Source organism: Schistosoma mansoni, assembly GCF_000237925.1.
Source record: "Schistosoma mansoni, WGS project CABG00000000 data, chromosome 3 unplaced supercontig 0077, strain Puerto Rico, whole genome shotgun sequence".
In the NCBI taxonomy this organism is placed as follows: domain Eukaryota; kingdom Metazoa; phylum Platyhelminthes; class Trematoda; order Strigeidida; family Schistosomatidae; genus Schistosoma; species Schistosoma mansoni.
Genome location: NW_017386007.1, coordinates 713,767 through 730,309, shown reverse-complemented (window position 1 = coordinate 730,309; position 16,543 = coordinate 713,767). Strand labels below are relative to the sequence as shown.

The window sequence follows — 16,543 nt, the reverse complement described above, 5'->3', positions numbered from 1 at the left end:
AAAATACTAGTATAGTTGATAGCCTTAGAAATCGTCTGAGTTGGCAATATAGTTATTTGTTCTCGAATCTAAGCTTCCAATTCCAGTTGAATTCTGTCACGACAACGAAGTACTGTTCAGAGTCTTCTTCTAAACAAAATGAGTGAGAAGCAGTGACCAGTGGAGTTCAAACCACGTCTGTTGTGAGATATCAACTCAATGAGGATGATTGGTGAAAGGTTGCTGAACTTCGTGGATCAGTTGAAGTTAGACATTAACACCATTGGATGCCGGCCGGCTAGGTGGTCTATCGGTTAAGGGCTTTGGCTCGAGACTGGTAGGTCCTGGGTTCGAATCCTGCTAGCGAGTGCGGGATCGTGGATGCGCACCGATGAGGAGTCCCATAATAGGACGAAACGGCCGTCAAGCAGTGCTTCCAGGTTTTCTATGGTAGTCTAGCATCAATTGACTCACGCTTTCAACTATGAAAAATACTAAATCTCCTCAAAATCCTTTCTGATAAGAAAATTACTACCCAAATATCACTTACATCCATATCTTCATGATAGGACATTTGACCAGTAGTAGATTGATCTGTTATTTCTGTTGTTTCAATATTTATAAATAATTGATTCTTAGAAACAGATGATATTGTATCAATTTGTTGTTGTTGTTCAGAGGATTCTTGTAATTCTAACATATTGATGTTAATACGATGAATTGGTATACTGTTTATATTGATTGGATCTATATTTTCCCAATATAAGAATTTCTTAAGCTTCTCTTTGAGAACTTCACTAGTCAATATAGATGCAGATAGATTATATTTAACATTGTAGGTTGATTCTTCCTCAGATTTATTTTGTGTTGAGATGATATATAACAGTTCAGTATCACGTAAATGTAATAAACGTAAAGCATAGTCTAGTTCACTATGATCAGCAATGAAAACAGGATCTTCATTATTTTTTGAAATGGTAATCTGAGATTGTTCTTTATCATGAGAAATATAAAATTGTGGATCATGATCTGATGATCTATAACATAAGAAGGTATCACTTCCAGTAGTAGTAGTAGTATCAGAACCAACAAGATCCACATCACCAGTGATATTAAGAGTAAAGTCATCTTTATGGTTTAGCAACTCTTGAATACACTTATAACTGAGAATGGTTTGATTCAATTTCTCTTTAATATGTAAGATTTTCTTATCAAGAACATCTTCAGGCAAAAGAGTTTGTAAATCTAATGATATAAACGAACTAGATGACAAAGTCGAGCTGGTATTCATGGTTATATTATCCATTCGTTTTTTTCTTTCAATATGTTTAAGTCTAGTCAGTTTGAGTAGTTCAAAACGTAAATCATTCAACGATTTCCGTGTGATAAGTTCTTTCACAAGTAAATATGTATCGATATCAGTTAAGTATTTATGGACATGTTCTAAACATGCTAAATGATTTTCTGGTGTCAGAAGTAGAAGAATACGTAGTTGTTGTTGTAAATTCAATAGAATAGCTGGAGTGGATACTTCTAATTTTTGAAGAGATTCCAATACAAATGTAAGATATGGTGGTCTGAGTAAATACATTATAGATAATGGATATGTCGACGTCTGTGATGATATTGCTACCATGGATTTGAATAATCTTTTGAGCGAAATACCATTTAAGGCTAATGGTGAATCTAATTTCATTGATTTATCATTGAATTGAGATAAATTCAGCAGTGAAAATGATCGGCACAAAAGCTTATTATTAGATCTATGAAGTACATCTGAATCATCAGGAGTAGAATTTCCAACCGACCTTTCATCATCTTTGAATTCAGTACAATCTCTTCTGACATTCAATAGACTTTGTTCTGTGACATTGATAGTTTCTTCAACTATTCTAACTTCAGGATCATGTGATTGTAACTGATCCCTTATCAATTGTACTTCAGTTGTAATAGGGATTTCATTCAAAGACGATATCATTTCATCGGTTCTCTGGTTTGTTGTTTGTTGTTCTAATGAGTCTATACATTGATGAGTAGAATCAATAATAGGTATATTACTATTTTTAGTATCATTTCTTTCTAGAATATTCTTTATACTACTTAATAAAGTATCCAGAAATGTAACAATATCATCTTCGGAACATACTTCAACAGAAGATACTTCAGGCACTGAAAGCACAGTGTAAAGTTGCAGTAATTCATATAGATTATGAGTGAATTTCGAGAACATTTTCAATTTATTACATAACAAATCATCTGATTTATCCAATTCTAAAGCTTGATGTAAATCCATCGAAGTATAGATGAATGTATGTTGAAGGTTTCTATTCATATATTCTTTTATATGTAATATCATTGTTTTAATTGTTGAAATATCTTCTTTAATAGTAGATAGTTGTTGATGACATTGTTCATTGATGCATTCAACATGATCAATCTTCTTATTTAAAGATGTAGATTGATGACATCTATGAATATCTTCTTCTTCTTCCACTTGTTTTTGCTCTTCTTCTTCTACTACTAACTCATAGTCTACATGAGTAGTATCTTCATTATGTGTTTCCATTTGTTCAATATTCAATAGTTCCAATGGTTTTTCATTCATTTGATGATATAATAGGTTAGATTTTTCTTGTTTTATTTGTATAAGTTTCTTTCTGATACAATTTAATTGACTTGTATATGTTTTCATTTTTTCCATAATCATTTCAATATTTGTATTATCATCATCATCATGATTGTCTACTTCAGTTGGTTCAGTTGCTATGGTAACATTGTCATCATGATCATTTTCTTCGATTGGTTCAGTTGCTATGGCAACATTGTCAGTAACTAAGTGATCAATTATCATTGTTTCATTATTTTGATTATTAATTAATGATTGTAATTGATTTATTTCATTATTAAGTTTATTAGATTGTTTAATTAATTGTTTTATTAGAATATTATATGAATTTAATTGATTTTCTATCATTCCCATTTTATTTAATTGAGGTTGTAATTGATTCATTAATAAATCAAATGATGGCATAATATCATTTGGACTTAATATATTGATAGGTGATTCATTTAAATGATAAGTTGACAACGGTATATCTGTTGCTGGAGTTGTCGTCGACCTCACCGTAGTCGTTGTTGCTGTCGTCATCGTCGTTGCTGTTACATTCGATAAACTTTGTTCTGTGATATTGAAATCATGTGTTTGTATCTGATCAGTTGTCACCGTCGTCGACGCCGCCGCCGCTGTCATTGTTTCTGCCGTCATCGTCGTCGTTGTTGTAATATCATCATCATCATGAGAATTAATTTTATGAATTAAATTAAATAAATGATTAAACATTAAATTAATATTATTTTTCCATTGATTATTGATTTTTTGTAAATTGATTAATTTTTGATTAAAATATTTTTGATTATTATTTAATTGATTTTCAATATTATCAATTTTTAAATTGATTTTATTAATTTTATTCAATAAATAATGATTTGTTTTTAATATAGAATGATTGAATTGATCTAATTGTTGTTTAACGAAATGATCCAGATCATCTTTATCATTATTATTATCATTATTATCAATATTTTCGATATCGATTAAATGTGATTCATTATTATTATTAATATAATTTTTATAATATAAATTTTCATTGATTAATTGATTTCTTTCATTTAATAAATAATCAATAAATTTATAATATTGATTAAAATGATGATTCATTATAAATGAATTGGTTATTGATTTTTCAAAGAAAGTATTCAATATTTGATTGGATATTGATTTATTGATTAATAATTTGATCATTGAAAATTGTTGATTCATATCATTAAATATTTGATCATTTTGTTTTTTTAAATATAAATTTTCAAAATAAATTTTTTGAATTTCTATTTGTGAATCTTTGAATTGATTATTATTATTATTATTATTATTATCGATTATTGGTTTATGATTCAAATGAGAAAGATTCATAAATTGATTAAGATGTTTATAGTAATTAGTAGTATATTGATTTTTAGGGAAAGTAATTAATTCATTATTAAGCATAACATACTTCTGAATACAATCAGTAAGACAGGAGATAGATGATGATGATGATGAAGAAGAAGTTGATTCATTCAAGGATTGAAGAATTTCTTTGAATAAACCATCTATAAATCGTTGTAGATTTAAATTGATAGTAGAGATGGATAATAATTGATCTTGATCTCTTTCTTGTTCATTATGGTTGTTTGATCTTATATTATATAATAAATCATATAGTCGATTCATTTCTGATTTAGCAATGATAAGTTTATGTTCAAGTTCAGATTGTTGAGTATCAATAGGTAGAGATTGTTGTGTGACAAGTTGTGAATGATCTGTATAAGGAGTATGGTCAGATATTAAATCACAAGGAGAGTTCACATCCTCATCATCAACAACATCATCAGTACTACCATTCATTGGATTGATTTCAGGATATTCAGCATTTAACATGAAATTGTAAACATCAGGATTTTGAATAGAAGTAATACAACGAACACATAAATTACATATAAAACAAGGATCAGAAACATTTTGAATTTTACATAAACTACAAGAAGCTAACCCAGGGGATAATAGTAAATCATGTAAATTACTGAAACATTTCAAATGATTAGAATAATCACCAAAAACTTCAACAAAATTCGAAGATTTTGAAAACAATACAATATCTGATAAAAGATCTATCAAATCAATACGTAATACATCATCAAAAGTGGCAGCCGAGTATCTCGATAAATTCAAAAACAAATTCCCAAACAGTGAAATTAACTTCATACACAACTCTACAAAATCAACAGCGAATGCTAAGGACATTGAAAGATTTGAAAAATTGTGCTTCAGCTGAGAAAGCTCGTCAACGACATTTGAACTAGACACGAAATCCAATGTGGAATTATGATAAAAACCAAATTCACTTGACAAAGCAGTACGAGGTAAAATTTCACATATGAGTTGACGATTGATGTCACACAGTCTGCTCATCTCATTTACCGAATCCCAATCTTTTCCTCTCTGCATCGACGTAACTTCATTAGACTCCTGTAGTGGCACAATGCTATCAAGCATAACAGTAGACTCCAAGTGTTCTGGACATGTCATCGTTTCACACTCACGGTCCACGTGTTCAACCACACCATGGGACAACCCTGTTGCCACAGCATCTAAACAATCATGCACTCGTTCTTCGTGCTCTCTACACCAATCTCCATAGTCGGAACGCAGGCCCCTTATATGGTCAACCACAAACATCAACAGTGCTTTCGTCTTGGTCACGTCATTCTCCAAGTCACTGGTCACAGTCACATAGCTTTCGAGACGACGCTTCAGCGACTCACACTCACAGATCAGGTCATTGTTCACTGACTCACATTCTTTCAGTTTCTCAGTGACCACCTCCAACTCGAACGATTGTGTATCCAGTGCACGCTGCAAATCCTCTCGTAACCCGTCTGATGTGCAACGGTCAGTCGACAAGCCTTCATGTGCATAGTCGATGTCTTGCACCGGTGACGTGGATCGACCAACTGTTTCGCATAGGCGACGTGAGGCCCGTTCGTACTCACTCACTCTGTTCGCCATGTCGGCACGGTCAGCATTCGCCTCAGCATGTGCTGCACGCAATTCTTTCACCTGCTTCAACAAGAAACCAAGTGATCCTCTGACCTCATCCATCTCCATGCACACATCGTCCAACATTGTTACGCGCTCTGAAATCCTGCTTCGTAACAAGTCTACCTCTGTCATCAGCTCTTTGTTCTGCTTCGACAGTGCATCAGCTTCGTCCGTGACTTTCATCGATCGGTCAGGCACACCTGAACTGAGAGGCATCACATCCATAGGCTTTTCCTCACACATCATGACGCCTTCCAGCTCACCCAGACGCGCACTCAACTCTGTCTTGGCATTCTCAAGTTCGCTGATTCTGTTCATGGCCTCTTTCAATCGCGCTCTTAGGCTGTCTGTATTCAACAGGGAAAGTTCAGGATCGTCATTGTCTTCTTCACTCGTTGGTTTCGTCCAACTCTGAGTGGCGTGAATGGGCGAGACCACTTCCTCGTTCGAAACGCCCTCAACACATAAGTCCATAGTTTGTCTGTCCATTCGGTCGTGCACAATGCCTGACACTGAGTCACCTGCAACAGTCTCCACCAGCTTCTTGTCAGGAACTCCAGCAAACACGTCTGCCTCCACTCTGTCCGTGTCATCAACCTCTGCCAACTCACCGACAACCACATCGGGTGCCTTTCCCACAGTCTCACAAGGAATTGACCAAGTCCTCTCGTTCACCACGATACGTGACTCCAGTTCCTGCACTTCGGTCTGTTTCATCATCAACTCAAGCTGTGAACGCTCCAGAGCCGTCAACGTCGCCGCATTTTCCTCACGCAGATGGGCAACCTCGACCTGCAGAGACGACACTAGGTCATAAACGTCGTCCTCAATCTCCGTCTGCACACACTCCTCCTCCACAGCGGCAGTGTTCGGTCCACGACCCTCCACGTACATCGCCGACACCTCTTCCTTCCTCTCCAACACATCCACATTGGCACGCATAATGTCCAAATCACGTCGTTCTGCCTCCACAGTCTCCCTCAACTCATTCACTTCGTCTCGCAAATGACACTTCTCTTCTCTCAGATCCGCAACTTCACTCTCCTTCACAGTCAACAAACGCCGAACATCCATCAACGAAGCATCACTCTCCTCTACCGATTTAGACAGCTTCACTATCTGTTCATAACAAGACGCCAACTCTTCACGCAGTTGACCAACCACATTCGACTTATCTTCACACAAACTTGAACTCACTAGCTTCTCTCTCGTCATCTCCACTGCACTCATGGTCGACTGGTCTACGGTCGACGGATAGGTAAATCCTGAAGTTGACAATGTGTCAGTAGCCAACCAAGACACGCTGTCTGTCGCTTGAGTCTCCACACTCACAAGTCTGGTCGGAGAACCAACCGACACACTAGGCTTGTGCTCGTCGTGTATGCATTCTGAGGAGTAGTCGCTCCAACCGTCAACCACCATGCAATTCGACTCATCGTCCTCTGCATCTTTACCAACGCCCACGCTCACAGTCTCTCTCAGATCACTAGTGAACCCTGATGACAATGCTACATCATGTTCAATGATACGATCTGGCATTTCAGTTCTCATGTCACTTCTGCACACTGCTTTTACCAACCTGGCGTCCACATCGTCTGCCATATCCAATCTACCACGCAGTTCCGACAACTCTTTCATGGCTGTGTCGCGTTCACTCACAATTTCGTTTACGCGCGACTCCCAGTCTCGATTGGCTATCGCCAACACTGTGTTGCAACGCTCTTCCATCGATTTCTCAAGCCGGCACATTTCATCCCGTAATGCAGAACACTCGTCACGAGAAGCAGACAATCGACCCTCCAGATCTGACACTACGCAAACCTTCTCGTGTCTATAGGCTTCCAGTTCCTGTCGAGCAGTTGACGCCTGTTCGACTGCCTCACGAAGAGCTGTTTGCATCAACACCATCTCAGACACCTGCTTATCACACAGGTCTCGACACTTACAGAGCTCCTCAGACAGCTCACGATTGGTGTCACACAGTCTGCTCATCTCATTTACCGAATCCCAATCTTTTCCTCTCTGCATCGACGTAACTTCATTAGACTCCTGTAGTGGCACAATGCTATCAAGCATAACAGTAGACTCCAAGTGTTCTGGACATGTCATTGTTTCACACTCACGGTCCACGTGTTCAACCACACCATGGGACAACCCTGTTGCCACAGCATCTAAACAATCATGCACTCGTTCTTCGTGCTCTCTACACCAATCTCCATAGTCGGAACGCAGGCCCCTTATATGGTCAACCACAAACATCAACAGTGCTTTCGTCTTGGTCACGTCATTCTCCAAGTCACTGGTCACAGTCACATAGCTTTCGAGACGACGCTTCAGCGACTCACACTCACAGATCAGGTCATTGTTCACTGACTCACATTCTTTCAGTTTCTCAGTGACCACCTCCAACTCGAACGATTGTGTATCCAGTGCACGCTGCAAATCCTCTCGCAACCCGTCTGATGTGCAACGGTCAGTCGACAAGCCTTCATGTGCATAGTCGATGTCTTGCACCGGTGACGTGGATCGACCAACTGTTTCGCATAGGCGACGTGAGGCCCGTTCGTACTCACTCACTCTGTTCGCCATGTCGGCACGGTCAGCATTCGCCTCAGCATGTGCTGCACGCAATTCTTTCACCTGCTTCAACAAGAAACCAAGTGATCCTCTGACCTCATCCATCTCCATGCACACATCGTCCAACATTGTTACGCGCTCTGAAATCCTGCTTCGTAACAAGTCTACCTCTGTCATCAGCTCTTTGTTCTGCTTCGACAGTGCATCAGCTTCGTCCGTGACTTTCATCGATCGGTCAGGCACACCTGAACTGAGAGGCATCACATCCATAGGCTTTTCCTCACACATCATGACGCCTTCCAGCTCACTCAGACGCGCACTCAACTCTGTCTTGGCATTCTCAAGTTCGCTGATTCTGTTCATGGCCTCTTTCAATCGCGCTCTTAGGCTGTCTGTATTCAACAGGGAAAGTTCAGGATCGTCATTGTCTTCTTCACTCGTTGGTTTCGTCCAACTCTGAGTGGCGTGAATGGGCGAGACCACTTCCTCGTTCGAAACGCCCTCAACACATAAGTCCATAGTTTGTCTGTCCATTCGGTCGTGCACAATGCCTGACACTGAGTCACCTGCAACAGTCTCCACCAGCTTCTTGTCAGGAACTCCAGCAAACACGTCTGCCTCCACTCTGTCCGTGTCATCAACCTCTGCCAACTCACCGACAACCACATCGGGTGCCTTTCTCACAGTCTCACAAGGAATCGACCAAGTCCTCTCGTTCACCACGATACGTGACTCCAGTTCCTGCACTTCGGTCTGTTTCATCATCAACTCGAGCTGTGAACGCTCCAGAGCCGTCAACGTCGCTGCATTTTCCTCACGCAGATGGGCAACCTCGACCTGCAGAGACGACACTAGGTCATAAACGTCGTCCTCAATCTCCGTCTGCACACACTCCTCCTCCACAGCAGCAGTGTTCGGTCCACGACTCTCCACGCACATCGCCGACACCTCTTCCTTCCTCTCCAACACATCCACATTGGCACGCATAATGTCCAAATCACGTCGTTCTGCCTCCACAGTCTCCCTCAACTCATTCACTTCGTCTCGCAAATGACGCTTCTCTTCTCTCAGATCCGCAACTTCACTCTCCTTCACAGTCAACAAACGCCGAACATCCATCAACGAAGCATCACTCTCCTCTACCGATTTAGACAGCTTCACTATCTGTTCATAACAAGACGCCAACTCTTCACGCAGTTGACCAACCACATTCGACTTATCTTCACACAAACTTGAACTCACTAGCTTCTCTCTCGTCATCTCCACTGCACTCATGGTCGACTGGTCTACGGTCGACGGATAGGTAAATCCTGAAGTTGACAATGTGTCAGTAGCCAACCAAGACACGCTGTCTGTCGCTTGAGTCTCCACACTCACAAGTCTGGTCGGAGAACCAACCGACACACTAGGCTTGTGCTCGTCGTGTATGCATTCTGAGGAGTAGTCGCTCCAACCGTCAACCACCATGCAATTCGACTCATCGTCCTCTGCATCTTTACCAACGCCCACGCTCACAGTCTCTCTCAGATCACTAGTGAACCCTGATGACAATGCTACATCATGTTCAATGATACGATCTGGCATTTCAGTTCTCATGTCACTTCTGCACACTGCTTTTACCAACCTGGCGTCCACATCGTCTGCCATATCCAATCTACCACGCAGTTCCGACAACTCTTTCATGGCTGTGTCGCGTTCACTCACAATTTCGTTTACGCGCGACTCCCAGTCTCGATTGGCTATCGCCAACACTGTGTTGCAACGCTCTTCCATCGATTTCTCAAGCCGGCACATTTCATCCCGTAATGCAGAACACTCGTCACGAGAAGCAGACAATCGACCCTCCAGATCTGACACTACGCAAACCTTCTCGTGTCTATAGGCTTCCAGTTCCTGTCGAGCAGTTGACGCCTGTTCGACTGCCTCACGAAGAGCTGTTTGCATCAACACCATCTCAGACACCTGCTTATCACACAGGTCTCGACACTTGCAGAGCTCCTCAGACAGCTCACGATTGGTGTCACACAGTCTGCTCATCTCATTTACCGAATCCCAATCTTTTCCTCTCTGCATCGACGTAACTTCATTAGACTCCTGTAGTGGCACAATGCTATCAAGCATAACAGTAGACTCCAAGTGTTCTGGACATGTCATTGTTTCACACTCACGGTCCACGTGTTCAACCACACCATGGGACAACCCTGTTGCCACAGCATCTAAACAATCATGCACTCGTTCTTCGTGCTCTCTACACCAATCTCCATAGTCGGAACGCAGGCCCCTTATATGGTCAACCACAAACATCAACAGTGCTTTCGTCTTGGTCACGTCATTCTCCAAGTCACTGGTCACAGTCACATAGCTTTCGAGACGACGCTTCAGCGACTCACACTCACAGATCAGGTCATTGTTCACTGACTCACATTCTTTCAGTTTCTCAGTGACCACCTCCAACTCGAACGATTGTGTATCCAGTGCACGCTGCAAATCCTCTCGTAACCCGTCTGATGTGCAACGGTCAGTCGACAAGCCTTCATGTGCATAGTCGATGTCTTGCACCGGTGACGTGGATCGACCAACTGTTTCGCATAGGCGACGTGAGGCCCGTTCGTACTCACTCACTCTGTTCGCCATGTCGGCACGGTCAGCATTCGCCTCAGCATGTGCTGCACGCAATTCTTTCACCTGCTTCAACAAGAAACCAAGTGATCCTCTGACCTCATCCATCTCCATGCACACATCGTCCAACATTGTTACGCGCTCTGAAATCCTGCTTCGTAACAAGTCTACCTCTGTCATCAGCTCTTTGTTCTGCTTCGACAGTGCATCAGCTTCGTCCGTGACTTTCATCGATCGGTCAGGCACACCTGAACTGTGAGGCATCACATCCATAGGCTTTTCCTCACACATCATGACGCCTTCCAGCTCACCCAGACGCGCACTCAACTCTGTCTTGGCATTCTCAAGTTCGCTGATTCTGTTCATGGCCTCTTTCAATCGCGCTCTTAGGCTGTCTGTATTCAACAGGGAAAGTTCAGGATCGTCATTGTCTTCTTCACTCGTTGGTTTCGTCCAACTCTGAGTGGCGTGAATGGGCGAGACCACTTCCTCGTTCGAAACGCCCTCAACACATAAGTCCATAGTTTGTCTGTCCATTCGGTCGTGCACAATGCCTGACACTGAGTCACCTGCAACAGTCTCCACCAGCTTCTTGCCAGGAACTCCAGCAAACACGTCTGCCTCCACTCTGTCCGTGTCATCAACCTCTGCCAACTCACCGACAACCACATCGGGTGCCTTTCTCACAGTCTCACAAGGAATCGACCAAGTCCTCTCGTTCACCACGATACGTGACTCCAGTTCCTGCACTTCGGTCTGTTTCATCATCAACTCGAGCTGTGAACGCTCCAGAGCCGTCAACGTCGCTGCATTTTCCTCACGCAGATGGGCAACCTCGACCTGCAGAGACGACACTAGGTCATAAACGTCGTCCTCAATCTCCGTCTGCACACACTCCTCCTCCACAGCAGCAGTGTTCGGTCCACGACTCTCCACGCACATCGCCGACACCTCTTCCTTCCTCTCCAACACATCCACATTGGCACGCATAATGTCCAAATCACGTCGTTCTGCCTCCACAGTCTCCCTCAACTCATTCACTTCGTCTCGCAAATGACGCTTCTCTTCTCTCAGATCCGCAACTTCACTCTCCTTCACAGTCAACAAACGCCGAACATCCATTAACGAAGCATCACTCTCCTCTACCGATTTAGACAGCTTCACTATCTGTTCATAACAAGACGCCAACTCTTCACGCAGTTGACCAACCACATTCGACTTATCTTCACACAAACTTGAACTCACTAGCTTCTCTCTCGTCATCTCCACTGCACTCATGGTCGACTGGTCTACGGTCGACGGATAGGTAAATCCTGAAGTTGACAATGTGTCAGTAGCCAACCAAGACACGCTGTCTGTCGCTTGAGTCTCCACACTCACAAGTCTGGTCGGAGAACCAACCGACACACTAGGCTTGTGCTCGTCGTGTATGCATTCTGAGGAGTAGTCGCTCCAACCGTCAACCACCATGCAATTCGACTCATCGTCCTCTGCATCTTTACCAACGCCCACGCTCACAGTCTCTCTCAGATCACTAGTGAACCCTGATGACAATGCTACATCATGTTCAATGATACGATCTGGCATTTCAGTTCTCATGTCACTTCTGCACACTGCTTTTACCAACCTGGCGTCCACATCGTCTGCCATATCCAATCTACCACGCAGTTCCGACAACTCTTTCATGGCTGTGTCGCGTTCACTCACAATTTCGTTTACGCGCGACTCCCAGTCTCGATTGGCTATCGCCAACACTGTGTTGCAACGCTCTTCCATCGATTTCTCAAGCCGGCACATTTCATCCCGTAATGCAGAACACTCGTCACGAGAAGCAGACAATCGACCCTCCAGATCTGACACTACGCAAACCTTCTCGTGTCTATAGGCTTCCAGTTCCTGTCGAGCAGTTGACGCCTGTTCGACTGCCTCACGAAGAGCTGTTTGCATCAACACCATCTCAGACACCTGCTTATCACACAGGTCTCGACACTTGCAGAGCTCCTCAGACAGCTCACGATTGGTGTCACACAGTCTGCTCATCTCATTTACCGAATCCCAATCTTTTCCTCTCTGCATCGACGTAACTTCATTAGACTCCTGTAGTGGCACAATGCTATCAAGCATAACAGTAGACTCCAAGTGTTCTGGACATGTCATTGTTTCACACTCACGGTCCACGTGTTCAACCACACCATGGGACAACCCTGTTGCCACAGCATCTAAACAATCATGCACTCGTTCTTCGTGCTCTCTACACCAATCTCCATAGTCGGAACGCAGGCCCCTTATATGGTCAACCACAAACACCAACAGTGCTTTCGTCTTGGTCACGTCATTCTCCAAGTCACTGGTCACAGTCACATAGCTTTCGAGACGACGCTTCAGCGACTCACACTCACAGATCAGGTCATTGTTCACTGACTCACATTCTTTCAGTTTCTCAGTGACCACCTCCAACTCGAACGATTGTGTATCCAATGCACGCTGCAAATCCTCTCGTAACCCGTCTGATGTGCAACGGTCAGTCGACAAGCCTTCATGTGCATAGTCGATGTCTTGCACCGGTGACGTGGATCGACCAACTGTTTCGCATAGGCGACGTGAGGCCCGTTCGTACTCACTCACTCTGTTCGCCATGTCGGCACGGTCAGCATTCGCCTCAGCATGTGCTGCACGCAATTCTTTCACCTGCTTCAACAAGAAACCAAGTGATCCTCTGACCTCATCCATCTCCATGCACACATCGTCCAACATTGTTACGCGCTCTGAAATCCTGCTTCGTAACAAGTCTACCTCTGTCATCAGCTCTTTGTTCTGCTTCGACAGTGCATCAGCTTCGTCCGTGACTTTCATCGATCGGTCAGGCACACCTGAACTGAGAGGCATCACATCCATAGGCTTTTCCTCACACATCATGACGCCTTCCAGCTCACCCAGACGCGCACTCAACTCTGTCTTGGCATTCTCAAGTTCGCTGATTCTGTTCATGGCCTCTTTCAATCGCGCTCTTAGGCTGTCTGTATTCAACAGGGAAAGTTCAGGATCGTCATTGTCTTCTTCACTCGTTGGTTTCGTCCAACTCTGAGTGGCGTGAATGGGCGAGACCACTTCCTCGTTCGAAACGCCCTCAACACATAAGTCCATAGTTTGTCTGTCCATTCGGTCGTGCACAATGCCTGACACTGAGTCACCTGCAACAGTCTCCACCAGCTTCTTGTCAGGAACTCCAGCAAACACGTCTGCCTCCACTCTGTCCGTGTCATCAACCTCTGCCAACTCACCGACAACCACATCGGGTGCCTTTCCCACAGTCTCACAAGGAATCGACCAAGTCCTCTCGTTCACCACGATACGTGACTCCAGTTCCTGCACTTCGGTCTGTTTCATCATCAACTCAAGCTGTGAACGCTCCAGAGCCGTCAACGTCGCCGCATTTTCCTCACGCAGATGGGCAACCTCGACCTGCAGAGACGACACTAGGTCATAAACGTCGTCCTCAATCTCCGTCTGCACACACTCCTCCTCCACAGCAGCAGTGTTCGGTCCACGACTCTCCACGTACATCGCCGACACCTCTTCCTTCCTCTCCAACACATCCACATTGGCACGCATAATGTCCAAATCACGTCGTTCTGCCTCCACAGTCTCCCTCAACTCATTCACTTCGTCTCGCAAATGACGCTTCTCTTCTCTCAGATCCGCAACTTCACTCTCCTTCACAGTCAACAAACGCCGAACATCCATCAACGAAGCATCACTCTCCTCAACCGATTTAGACAGCTTCACTATCTGTTCATAACAAGACGCCAACTCTTCACGCAGTTGACTAACCACATTCGACTTATCTTCACACAAACTTGAACTCACTAGCTTCTCTCTCGTCATCTCCACTGCACTCATGGTCGACTGGTCTACGGTCGACGGATAGGTAAATCCTGATGTTGACAATGTTTCTGTGGACGGGGTAGGTTTCGTTTCTTTATTATTTTTTGTTCTTTCATATTCTCTTTGTTCTGTAAGCACCATAGTTGTATGTTCAGTTATTGTCTTATTGATTAATTTTTGTTCATATATTTTACTTTTAATCTCTTTTGTCGATGAATCCATAAATGCATTACTATTTGAATCATGGTGATATATATGATATTCCTTTTTCACTTTTTCTTCATTGTTCTCATAGCAACTACTATTATACATCTCTTGATTATGTCGGACAATGTTATGTTCTCTTGAATAAGCTTTTAATTTACAATCATAATCAATTAATTTCTTAGTCAATTCTTCTATTTGTGATGCTTGCATAGCAATAAGTTTGCAGTGTTCTGTTTTTTCACTCAACAGTTTCTCAACTAGTTGTTGACATGAAGATAATTCTTCATATATAACATTTAGCGCAGATTGAAGTTTTTCTGTCAATTCCAAATCCGTGATTTCACATTTTTCATCTTGTAGTAATCTGTCGATTTCTCGGTTGAATGGATAAGTATCCTGTTCAATCGGTTCAACTAAAGTATTTTGCTTCTTTAGGATTTGTTGTTGTAAAATGTCATGTAATTCAGTTAGACGGATAAAAGATTGTTCAGCTGAATAAAGTCGATGTTTTTGATGATCATATTCGTCAGTAAGATATGGATCGATTGATTCATATTTCATATGATGATCTTGATCTGGTATATTTTGACTTAAATTAGATAGAATTGTGCTAATTTGATTTAAAAATGCTTTAGTCAATGATTGTACATCAGGAAATCCTCCACCATCTAGAATACGCTGTAATTTGATAAAATGATGATTGGTTATAGATAATGTAATATGATTTTCGATATCTGATAGGCTGTTTCGTAATACGTCTACTTCCCTTTCAGATTTTTGTAATTTTGATTGTAAAATTTCATACTCTTGTTTTAATTGAGATAATTCAGATGTACAACTATCTGTTGATAACACTGATTGACATGATATTATGGTATCGCTCGGGATGACTTCAGCTGTTGGCCATGAACTATGATAGTATTCGACTTCATGTAAATCTCCATGGTCTAATGGTATTTGTCTATGTGATGTGTCAGTAGTCAGTAGGTGCAAATTACTGAAGGAGTCAGTTTGAATAAATGAATCACATACATCTTTACATTGATAGGAAATAGAAAAAGATATATTAGATTTATATTCATTAAATGCTGAATGAACAGAATTTAATTGTTCACATAATATCTGATTAAACATTTGATATTGACTAATCAAATGGGTACAAGAATCTTTTAAACATTTAAACTTCCCTTGTAACTCACGTAAAGCTGATTTTTCTAGTAATGTTGTCTGAATGAGATCATCTGTTGATAATGACTGAAAAAAAAGAGAAAAAAAATGCTATGATTACATTATTCATGATAAGATTATCCATAACTAGTTGTATATAAATTTAAGAAAGTTATTCATTTTACAAAGAGGAACAATTTTAAACATTTGGACCACCAAATACCCTGGTACGACCGAGGGTGGGGAGAGTTCGCTATCCCCCTGTCGAAATGCTCTCACATGGCCTCGCGTATATAGCCTCTACCAGGGAAGTCCTACTCACTGCCTTCTCACAGCATTACTGTTGTTCACGAAACCGAGAGGACGAAAAGCGAATGTCCGGCAGGAGCTTTAACCGGGTTGGTGGACACGGAAAGCCCACCTAGGGGAGTTGGAAAACCCTCATTCCAAACCAATGGTGCACATGGGCTC

The 16,543-nt window shown here is 42.1% G+C and overlaps 1 protein-coding gene across 1 annotated transcript in view; it reads right to left on the bottom strand.

Moving 5' to 3' along the window:
* Window positions 1-457: 457 nt before the first annotated feature.
* Window positions 458-16,543, bottom strand: part of Smp_159900.1 (lamin, putative) — a gene marked incomplete at both ends in the record, with an annotated part of 51,635 nt that continues 35,549 nt past the window's right edge. The window contains one exon of the mRNA XM_018791382.1: window positions 458-16,146. Coding sequence (XP_018645440.1) covers window positions 458-16,146 — 15,689 coding nt within the window. The remainder of the gene's footprint in view (window positions 16,147-16,543) is intronic.